The 12063-nt window shown below is 44.5% G+C and overlaps 1 protein-coding gene across 6 annotated transcripts in view; it reads left to right on the top strand.

Annotated features, from left to right (window-relative positions):
• The window catches only part of ASZ1 (ankyrin repeat, SAM and basic leucine zipper domain containing 1), a 2002188-nt gene that overhangs the window by 677158 nt on the left and 1312967 nt on the right, over window positions 1-12063 (top strand). For 3 of the 6 annotated variants that reach the window (XM_078674341.1, XM_078674343.1, XM_078674342.1), the window contains exon 3: window positions 10163-10242. The exons of the other annotated variants lie outside the window; for them this stretch is intronic. In XM_078674341.1, the coding sequence (XP_078530467.1) occupies window positions 10163-10242 (80 nt within the window). The remainder of the gene's footprint in view (window positions 1-10162; window positions 10243-12063) is intronic. 6 annotated transcript variants of the gene reach the window in all.

The following is a 12063-nucleotide window of genomic DNA, read 5'->3' on the forward strand; positions in this document are numbered from 1 at the left end:
GGGACTTATAAGTACATTAAATATGCCAATTGGGTATAAACCAATTTTAGCATGTTTTAGGGAAAGAGCACAAGCATAGGGTAGATGTGGTAAAGTGTGCAGAGTCCTAAGGCCAGCAGAAACAAAGTTCACAGGAGGTCTGAAGGCAAACAGTTATGGGGATGACCCTGCTGAAAGCCACTGAAAGCGGTCAGTGTCCAGAGACACACCCCGGCCATCCAGGGGCTTCTGTCCTCTGAGGTTTCTCAAAGTGGGGGGCAGTACCTCTGTGTGCTTTGAAGCTTACTCCCACTCTCCTTCCCACCAGTTCAGGGGTGGTACCCTAAGCCTGGTCACCCAGCCTAGAGTCTATACCCTGAGGCTGAACAGGGGACTGGGTGAGTACTCCCAATGCCCCTCCTCCAGTTGGGCTCCCCGAACAAGCGCTTGGGAGTGGTACCTCTAGAAAGCAGAACTTTCAGGACATTCCTGGGTGGCTGCCCCTCCCCAGTTCTCCTTAAACCAGTGGCTACTCTTTCATCATAATGCAGTATATGGGCATCTGGAGACTAACTGTGACCCTCCTTTGGGTCACCTCCCCACCCCACTCCAGGGATACCAGGGCCATAGGGCAGAAAAAGAGCTGGCCATGGGCATGGGTCACCTCACATACCTGGGCTATGCACTGCTCTGGAGAAGCTAGCCTTTCCACTATCATGGTCTAGGTACCTCCAGTGTCCCTCAGAGCAGTGACAGGGACCCCATTTACTTTAATCTGGTGGAAGGGACAATCCCAACTCCCTTGAATCACCAGCTTACTCTCTGAGCCGACCCCCCCCCCCCTCCCTCCCTCTCTCCACCCCCACCCCCCCAGCTAAGGGAGATCATGGGTTGGTCTATGATTTTCCCTTGGGGACGTCTTACCCCAGAGGCCACATTGGCCACCCCTGTAGAGGTCCCACCAGTGGATGCCTTCTTAGGATAGACAGAGTCCCCCCTGCTTGTGTCCTAGCTAGGAACAAGCAATGCAGCGGTGTTGGAAATGGGGTGCCTTGGGCCACTGCAAACCAAAACCAGAACTGATTCCTCTCTGTCTCAGAATGGGGTGTAGGAACTCTTTCCTCTTTCCTTAGTCGGGGACCTGTCTCTATCTCCTTTGACCTCCCTCTCACACTGCAGGGGGGGTACCTGAACCACCCTTCTTGGAGTCTCTCCCAGGTACCTTCTTTTGTACCCTGGTGCTGAGCCAGTGGTCTGACTCTTTAGCAAGCGCCCCGGGACCAGTCAGCTTACTATCAATAAGGTTTTGGAGCAGATCTGGAAAACAAAAACTAAACGGGTGCTCCTCTGTAATCAAATTGTACAGCTCTCCATAATCCTGGACTTCATTTCCCTTCACCCAGCCATCTAGTGCCTTGCAAAAGTAATCCACACAATCCATCCAGGTCTGTTGGGCCAGTTTCTGACTGTCGTTAAACTTTTGTCTATACTACTTTGAGGTCTACCCATACTTCCTGACGAGGGCTTCCTTTATGGGAGGATACCTCATGCTGTCTCCCTTCTCTAGGACCAGTCTGGTGTCCTTCCCTTCACTAGGGATATGCCTTCACAGACTATCCCCTTCATCGTCCTCAGGAATCTTGTGCACCTGTATAGCAATCTCATTAGCCTCAAACCACTATATCAATGTCCTCCTCCCATAACAAAGTCAGGCACCAGACCTTTGTGAATATGGAACCTCTTGTCTCCAGAGGGCACTGTAGAATGCTGCCACCATCACTGCTGGACTTTGCCTGTCTGGCCTTGATGTCCAGCTCATTAAGCAGCCTCTCATGAGTCAAACGCTCCATGGTAATGTTCTTCTTCATGGACCGTTTCCTCTCTTCTCTTTTCAACTGGGCTATCTGTAGTTTATACTCCCTCTCTGCCTTTCTTTCCGCCAGCTTCTCTGGGGACAGGCTGTGAGAGGCCACAGAAATTTAAATCCTGAGAGTAGGTTACCACCCTCCTGTGAGTCCTGCTCTGATCCTTCCTCATCCTCTGGGTCATCTGTTGTGACTGGCAATTGGTGGGACTCTACTCATGCCTCAAGCCTCATTCAGACTACAGACGGTCCACCGTCCACGGGATTTAGACCCGCATCAACCACTTCCACAGTGAGCTAATTTCTTTAATCACTGTTGGACTGATATCCGTGACACCTTTCACGTTACCATCCTGACTCCGACTTAGAATCGTTGGTAACTACGACTGTTACCCTATATTCTCCGCATCCACACATCAAGGATCCTGTCTTATTGACTTACCCAGTTGAATCCTAAATGCGTTCTGTTAATCCAATTTTAGGGATTTTAGCTACTGTGGCTACAACTGATACCATTATAAGACGATGGAATGCAATTATGCCTCAAGCATTTCCAGAGTGCCTAGGTCCCCAGAATTCCCATCCTGAAGAGACCCCGTAATATGAAAGGGTCGAACCGTCGTCGACAACGAAACGGACCAGAATAGTAGAAATATTTTCTAGAATGAATAATTGAATCTGATACCCTGGAGACACGGCGGAAGCAAGATGGCGGACTGAAGCTGCCACAGTGAGGAAGCTTCTGCAGGATCTCCCTACCTCCGTGGAATGATGTACTGAATCGGGCCGTTTCGGGCTGAACTGGTTTGAGCGCATGAAGCAGAGATATGCTATGTGAAGCGTTCGGTCACAAAAGCCCCTTTTCTGCAGAGACCCGGGAAAAAACAAGCGCTTGTGTGACTACAAGACTCGCATTGAGCGTGGGTGCTATCACGCAGGACCTCAACGGGGGACTCACAGCGAGCACGGCAGTCATTGACTTGACTGTAACGAGCAACTGAAACGAGTAAACGGATGCTTTAAGGTATTACTCACATGTGTCCTCTGGTTTTCATCATCGGAATGGGCGAGTAAAGCAGGCTCCACGGAACTGGCAGCGTTGTACTGTGATCCTCTGAGGCAGCAGCGCAGCAAGAGGCGGTTGCTGAGGCGGAGTAAGACAGTGCAAGGGGTGTAGACAGCCAACCGGCAACAGCAGCTACGCGAAGCGGGAACTCTAGGGAGCAGAGTGGAGCAGTGTTCTGCTTGCCGGCAACTGAGTGATACCGTGCTCTGCTAGGTGAGAGACGAAAGTAGACGAAGCAGACGGAATAGCGGCAGCAAAGGGTCAGACGAAAGCCCCGCTGTGGCGAGGACCAGGAGCAAGAAGAGGCTGGAAACCAGCGCAATAATGGCCCCCAAGAACGCTTCCAAAAACCCCCCTCGGCAGAATAAATCCCATAAGGAGACCACCGAAGGAAAAGAGACTTTGGAGCCAGCAGCAGCTAAAGAGGCAACAACACTACCAGCAACAGCAGCAGCAGTAGTAGCAGCGACTGCTAAATCTGGTACTGCACTCTCTCTCGCCACACCGTGCAAACAAGGCGGTAAGCAAATGATAATACGACCACCAGTATTATTGATTCCTGGGGGGAATGAAATAGCAACAAGTGTTTCTAAAAATGCATTAGGAAAGAACGCTACTGTGAATAACAAGGGGCCAGCTAGCCCTCAGGTCTCTCGTAATACTATGGGCCACTCCAGCGGTGGGGGTCATAACTTATGTGATAATTCACTAGCGCCGATGGTTGATAATCACGCTGGCGCCTCTACTACTAAGGGAGTCACTATTGCAGCTCCCGCAGCTGCTACTACTAAGACAGGTCGGTCTGAGGAAAACTCTGGAGATACTACACTAAACGACGCAGAGACTTACCAACTTTCTGAGGGGGCGAGTAAGGCAGCACAGACCCTAGTCTTGGATATGGATATAGATATGGAGAACGCTAAGCTGATCACTGAGGATGATGTTTCTAATCAACCAGGTTCGCCAGCTGTGCTAAGTCAATGCTTCACTAACATTGATATAGTTATCGAGACGGAGAACCAGACAAATGTAAATGCAATAAGTGCATCGGATGAGACTTTAATTGGGAAAGGAGAGGACTCAGCTAAAAATGACCTCTCACCGGTGGATTCTAATGAGGATGACTATGAGGACCTGGTTATCAAGGATGGCCTAGAGGGTGACGAGACTGAAGACGACTCTGCAATAATGATGAATGGCAAAAACATGGGTTTACTTAAAAGGAGAGGGAAAGCAAAGACCAAGGCCAAGAAGGGCAGAAGTCTGAACTTTAACACTTTGTCATCAACATTAACATCTGCCAATGCTAGTGCCCGGGAGAAACTTTTGAAAGATCAGAGTCCACTACGTAAGTGGATACAGGCTAAAGGAGGTGTAAAAACTATAGCTATGCGTCTCTCTGGCAATAGCCCTACAGAGGGTATGAATAACCCTAAGATTTCTGCTAATAGCAATGCACTTACAGACCCTTTGCAGGCAGCAGCACCAAAAGCAGTAAGTAACGCTCCCGGCCTTCCCAATATAGAAGGTGAGATTGCCGGCTCTTCATCACTTCTTTCATCCGGTTGCATAGAGTCCAGCCAAGCATCTCATTTGGCATCATGCTCAATATCGACACCAATCTTACCTCAACAATCATGCCCAGTACTTGCTGTACCCGCAGCTTCCCCCGCGGAAACCTCTTTAGATTTAATTCTGAAGACACTTCTAGAACATCGCCAAGAGGTTCTACACAACTTTTCTCAACTAAGGGAAGATAACTGCAAAATGCAGAGCTGTCTGCAAGAGGTCACAGGCAAACTGCATAATGTTACTGAGGAGATAGTTGAAATTCAACAGAGGATTGTCACTGTAGAGGAAACTCTGGCCACCACTGTTATATCCTCAGATTGCCAGGATAGAGATATTATGACACTTAAGAACAAGGTTGAGGACCTGGAAAATCACCAAAGGCGCCAGAACCTGCGTTTTTTTGGAATTCCCGAGGGGTCAGAAGGGGCCGATGCCCGAGCATACATGGTTAAGCTTTTGCATAAAGCTTTCCCAGATTTATCCGATTGGGATTGGGATTCCCAAATACAAAGAGCTCACAGATTGCCAATGTTTTCTAAAAATAAGGATAGTAGATTCCCTAGACCCATTCTGATTTGTTTGGGAAATTTCTTATTAAGACAGGCAATCTCTATTAAGGCTAGACCCAACTCCCCAGTGACAGTGGATAATGTTAAATTTTTTACGAAATCAGATCTTAGCAAGGCCACAATGGACAAGCGGTGGGAACTGCGCAAACTGATAGATCCTTTAAAATCTATGGGGGCAGTGGTCTATCTCCAGGAGCCCGCCAGGCTTAAAGTTATAAAAGCAGGCCTCACCCGTATATTCAATGACTTCAAGGAAGCCAAACAATTCCTGGCCTCATTAGCAGCTGATCGCTAACCACCAGAAATACTGTTTTTTTGATTGATCACAGATAGCTGATTGTTTATTCTTTTTTTTTTCTTCTCTTTTTTGTTTCTTATTTTTACTCATATTGCTCATGCGCTCTATTCCTTCAATATGATACCTGTGTATGATTTAACACGGAGGGAGAGGGTCCTTGGGGAGCTCCCACTGACTGGCTGCCCATCCAGCGGCAGCAGAAGATAGGGTTAGGCTTCCGGGTAGGTACAGGTTGGGGGGAGGGATTTAAGTTTAGGCCAGGGGGAGGTTGTGGGAGGGGTGGTGGGGGCAACTGAAAAGGGTGACACAAGCAGGCACGATGTGTGGTACAAATTTATAATCTTAGAATTGGTATATTTTTTTTCCTGAAGCAGTTATTCAAAACATCTCTGAATTAAGACATGTGTCAAGTTAACTGCCTTGCATGGAATGTTTCAGAGCTCAATAATAGAAGCAAAAGACAGTTTGTGTTTGAAGAGTTAAGAATGTACAATCCTCATTTTGCATTATTAAATGAAACACATATACGATACCAAGATAGGAAAATGCTTGAGCAAGGGGGGTATGAGCTTGTAAGCTGTACACCTCTGAATGCGTCCATCCGTGGGGTGGCTATACTTAAGAAAAAATTATTCAAGGCTGAGATCAATAGGGTAGCATCTGATAAAGCTGGAAGATGGGTAATCGCTCAAATCACGTTATCTAGTCTCAAATATACCTTATGTGCAGTATACGGATCTAATTATGACGATGCAGCAGTTTTCGACCGTCTAAATATTGAACTATTAGGGTGGGAGGGAGAGATACTACTTATGGGGGATTTTAACTGTGTCATAAATTACGCAAAATATACAACTAAGAGCACTCCCTCACACCGAATGTGCAAGACCAGGGCATCTATTTTAGAGCTAGCCCGTCTACATAAATTGAAAGATGTTTGGAGACATTTATATCCTACTTTGGCCGGATACACTTACCACTCTATACCCCATAAAATGTATTCACGCATAGATATGGCTTGGGCAACGAGTCATATTTTGGAGAGCTGCAAAATGGAGATTTGCCCAAAGGTAACATCGGACCATAATCCCATAGTGGTAACCTTTAAGATTATATCTAAAAAGAAGGAACCTAGATTATTTTCTTTCCTCAGACATCTGATATCCGATACTTCGTTTATTCCTCTCCTGAAAGCACATATAAAAGAATTTTTAGAGTTCAATATCGACACGGCTAAAATCACTTCAGTATGGGACTGTTGCAAGGCCAGTATTAGAGGTTTTGCCCAGCAGTTTATTATACAGCAGAATGCCAACCGGAAAGAAAAGATCGGTCGTATAGCATCAGGGATAAGGGGGCTAGAAGAACACTTGGCTGAGATTGCTAGAAAAGAAGGTGCAGGTGCTTCTCACAACTTAAATAAAGATAGACTGGAACTTAAACTAACCACCCTACGCTGTGAAACTAAGAAATTTTTAAGAGACAAAGTCACTGCTAAACTACACAAATATAAGACTTCACAATATGAGAGTGGCGACAGAATAGGAAAAATTCTTGCTTATAAAATAGCTGACGACAGAGCCACCTCACTAATAAAGAGCATAAAAGGGGCAGATGGTACTAATTATACTCACCCTGACCAGATACTGCAACAATTTGCTGATCATTACATCAAGCTGTACACCCCTGAGAGTGTACACCCAATGGAGCTTGTGGAAAACTATATTAGAAATAACTGGCGGTCCGAGATTGATACCGGAAGTATGGAAGAACTAGAAAAAGACTTCACTAAGGAAGAACTAAAATTAGCAATTTTTTCTCTTCCATCTGGGAAGGCTGCAGGAGAGGACACTTTGCCTATTGAAATTTATAAAATTTGTTGCGATGAACTTTGCTTGGTCATTAATCAGATTATCACAATCGATGGGGCCCGACCTGCTGGAATACTGCTAAAATTATCTTCTTCTTAAAGAAGAATAAAACACCTACGGAATGCGGGTCTTACCACCCAATTTCTCTGACCAATGCGCACGCCAAGGTATTTGCTAAATTAATAGCCATAAGACTCTCTCCCCTTATGACTAGATTGGTCAGTAAACATCAGCATGGTTTTGTAGTAGGCTGGGATACCACTCAGCATGTAAACACGGCTTTCACATTGATCGATATGGCAGCTACCAATCCCTCCCCACTCGGTATGATATTACTTGACGCTGAAAAAGCCTTTGACCGAGTGGGGTGGGATTATCTATGGGCAATTCTGAAAGCAATGGGGTTCAAAATTAAATTTTTAACGAAGATCCAGGAACTTTATTACCTCCCTAACGCTTTAATAGGTTACGACTGCTTACTCTCTACTAAATTCCCAATAAGAAGAGGGACCCGGCAGGGATGCCCATTATCACCTCTATTATTTGCTCTTGCCATGGAACCCTTCATTAATGCCATACAATCCCAGGCGATGATAAAACCATTTACATCTGGGGCAAACTCGCTTAAAATTACAGCTTACGTAGACGATTTGGCAGTTTATACAAGTGATGTGATTGAATCTATGGCAGGAATCGTCAAAGAGGCAGAATCTTTTGGAGAAGTTTCGGGATATAAGTTAAACTTGGGAAAGACTCAAATTACAGTTAATCACAAACCACTGATGCAAGTAACTGGAATATGCCATGCTGCTACCTATTTAGGCATCAAGATAACATCTAATATTAGGGATATAATGTCATTGAATTATGATGCTTTACTAAAAGATACCCAGGCTCTCCTTAAAAAATGGCATAAAGTGCCTCTAAATCTTATTGGGAGAATTAATCTTATTAAAATGAACATCTTGCCAAGATTCTTGTACTTATTTAGATGCATTTCTCTGAAGATAAATAAAATATTTTTCAGGAAACTTGATGGCATACTGGGCAGCTTTATATGGGGCTTTAAAAAGAACCGCAGAGCACTCTCTTCTCTGAAACTACCATTTATAAAAGGAGGGCTAGACTTCCCAGATTTCAGAATGTACTATTTTGCCTCATTTTTGGGGCGGCTACAGAGTCTGTTTAACACCAGTAACCCATATTTTTTTCCATCGATTCATGCTAGGATTAGATTGCTTACAGTTTTTGGCTAGAATTAATGACCCAAATTACTTTAAAAGAGTGAGGTTTAAGACTGCGAAAGATATAATCAGTATATGGAGGATATTAATGATCCAGAATAAAGTATAATTTTACCATTCTCTTTTAAATGTTTGGAACAATCCGGGCTTACCAAGTATCTTTAATGATTTAGGATGTAAGATATGGGCAAAACAAGGAATAATGAAATTGGGGGACTTATACGGCTCATCAGGTTTTTTGGAATTCGATACACTAAGGTTATTATACAAGTTACCAGAACACACTTATTTTAAGTATATACAAATACGTGATTTCCTTATAGGGAAACAAAAACTTAGAGATTGTGGGCTCAGATTTTTTGCAATGCTTGTATAAAGGAGTGGGGGATAAGAAAGCTACTATCAGCGAAGGATACAGATGCTTTACTGAAAACAAATCAGATGAATGCCCCAAAATAGCACAGAAATGGGCTTTACGATTTCCTACCGGTATTACTTCGAATGAAATCTCCTCCTTCTTATACAAAATTGACACGTTAGTCCACTCCTCAAGTTTAAAACTACAAGCATACAAAACAATATGCCAACTTTATCATACCCCCTTACAAATAAGTAAATGGGCCTCTAATAATGCCCTTAATGATCGCACTAAGTGCCCAAAGTGCCACCTCCAAGCTGCTGACTTAGAACATATGTTGGTCCTCTGTCCAGTTCTTGCTCCGTTTTGGGACAGCTTAGAAAGAACTTTGAGATTGAAACAAATAATTGATGCACCATTAACATCTGAAATGATCCTTTTAGGTTTTCAGCCTATTCCATCTCCATTTCAAAATGTAATTTTTATTCTGTTAGCATGCGCAAGGCTGGTTTTAGCTAGAGCTTGGATTGCGGATCACTCGCCTCATGTAAATGAATGGTGGTGCTTGGTCAAAGAGATACATCATATGGAGTTATCTTTAGCTAGGAAAAGAGGTGTTAAAGCAATGACTAAAATAGAGAGAATCTGGGGATGCATGTTTCCTACTTGTGAACTGAACTAATGTGATCTGAAGCCCTGATTAATCTTAATTTTGATCTTACTTTTTATTTGCGCCAATTTCTCTTATTTTGTGTCTTTTTTCCTTTGTTAAACTGCTTCTTGTAATATCAGCGCAGATGCTCGATGTATTGTAAAATGAAATACTGTTTTTCGTTTGTGTTAAAACTTGCTTGTGACACCCATAAAATAAAAATGTTTAAAAAAAAAAAAAGAATCTGATACCCTAAGGACTTCCCATGTCATTCCAATAACCAATCGCTTCTTGTATTATTGTCACTGCAGCTACTTCACTGTTTTGGTTATGGTCTGGGGTCACATGAGTCACGTTCCAATATGAAATTGTATATAGTGTGAATACACAGTTGAAGTCTAATTTTCTAATAATTTCAGATTGTTATTGCAAATAAAATATGCCCACTTCAGCTGAGGTGGGCGCTGCAGAAGTATTGTTGTTTGTTGTTGGCTGTTATCTCCGGATTTATATACGTTCCCTACAAGCAAAAAAATGATATTACCTAAATGATACTCACTTACTCTATTGCATACTAATGTTCGTTTAATTTGTATCTTTTGTTGTAATGAGTTCCTTGTGAACAACCGTATTTTGACTGTCATGGCTTTCTGGAACTCCTCCTTATTGATGCTCCTTTTTGCAAGCAGCCCCCTCTCCTGGCAAAACTCCTTGAGCTGAGCCACAGTGTAGCTCTCCAGGTTGACAAGCTGAAACTCCATCTTTGCAGGTGAGGTCACAGACACAATCGGGCAGGTAAGATAGGAATGCATTTAGAGAAAAGGCAAAAAGGCCAATAAGGGAGAATTTAAAACTTGAATGGGTCTTGGATATGGAAGGGTAGTGTACACCAAATCACTGTATGGCACTGCACAGACATCAGTCCTATCCTCACCACTGATCATCAATGTTAGAAATTGCCCTGGCAAGCAACAATCACAGTCCTAGTCATGGTCATGGTAAGGCACAAGCGAACCCCATATTAACCTGTGCCCAACCCCGGGTAGTTTGGCATAGAGCAGTCGAGCTTACCTTCGAAGCAACATGTAAAGTATTTTTCCAATTCTTCAAACAGTAAAACAGTGAAAACAGCGCACAAAGATTCCACACCAGGTTAGCTTGAAAAATTGAGCTGTATTTAATAAATAAAACTAGACCAAAACAAAAAAAAATCCAATCAGTAGTTCCGGAATTACACATTTTTAAAGAATAAACTATCAAATAATGGCAAAAAACATAAAGCGTCAACCGGGGATAACTGGGGGTGCTGGCCCGAGCCAAAGTCAAAGGTTCAGGCTGACTGAGTCGAAGGCCTTCTCCATGTCTAGAAAGACTGCGACAGCTGGGACCTCCGGGCATGTGTGCTGGAATGCTGCGAACACCGTCCTGAAATTATACGTGAGGTTACGGCTGGGCACAAATCCCGCCTGTTCTGGGGCGACCATCGAAGCAACCATGGGGCTGAGGCGGTTTGTGATCAGTTACGCGAATATCTTCGCATTCACGTTTAATAACGATAAGGAGCGTTACGAAGCGCAGCTCCCCAGTGTCTTCCCCTGCTTAAGATTGGCTACCAATATCGCCTCACGCATAGTGGGCGGCATAGTGCCAGTGTCAGCCATGTCCTCAAAGAGGGTAAGTAACCAAGAAATCAGAAGATCTGCAAATGCCTTATAAAAGGCAACAGTTAGCCCGTCACTTCCCGGCGCACTCCCGGCCCTCATAGCAGATAAAGCCCATACAATTTCCTCTCGCTCAATCGGGCGAACTAGGAATTTGCGATGCAAGTTAGACAGCCAGGGCAGTTTAATATGGGAGAGATAGTAGAGTTTTCGTTCCTCCGGGGCAGCCCCTCGGGAGGCGTATAAAGCCGCATAATACTCGCGAAATCGTTCCACAACTTGTTCACCTGAAAGTGGTTCGTCCAACGGAGAGGACCTCATATCCGTAACCGGCTCCCTGTTTCTGCGTTGTTTAGCTAGCTGCTCAAGAACCGATCCGGGGCGTTCCCCCTCACCATAGGATCTAGCAGTTATGTACTCTGCTAAGTGTTTTACTTCAGAGTCAGCCTCCTCGTGGTATTCGCGTAATGTTTGGGCACGCTCCTGCGTGAGGGCCTCGCTATTGTCCCGCAGGTGCCGGGCCTCCGTTGCCGTAAGTTTTTCCTCCAGAGTCTTACGTTTTTCCTCCAGTCTCTTCAACCATCCTTGGATCGATCTAAGAACCCCCGAATGCTTAGAAATGGTGACCCCCTGTTTTACGCCTTAAAGGCCTCCCAAACATTCTGGAACGAGTCCGCAGTGCCCACTTTGGTGTCAAAAAACATCTCAATATCTGTGCTGGGTTGTCTCGTCATGTTAAAATCTCCCCCCAGAGGACATTGCATCTAGAGTGCATTAGAATCTTGGCCACCAAATCCGAATAGAAGCTGGGGTGGTCGTAGTTAGGGCAGTAGGTGTTCACTATGCAAAGCTCCATACCCTTCCCGCAACATTTCGTAATCTTATACCTTCCATCCCTGTCCGTCTCCAGTGGAGTCATTGTCAGCAAT

Source organism: Lissotriton helveticus, chromosome 1_1, assembly GCF_964261635.1.
Source record: "Lissotriton helveticus chromosome 1_1, aLisHel1.1, whole genome shotgun sequence".
Classification (NCBI taxonomy): Eukaryota; Metazoa; Chordata; class Amphibia; order Caudata; family Salamandridae; genus Lissotriton; species Lissotriton helveticus.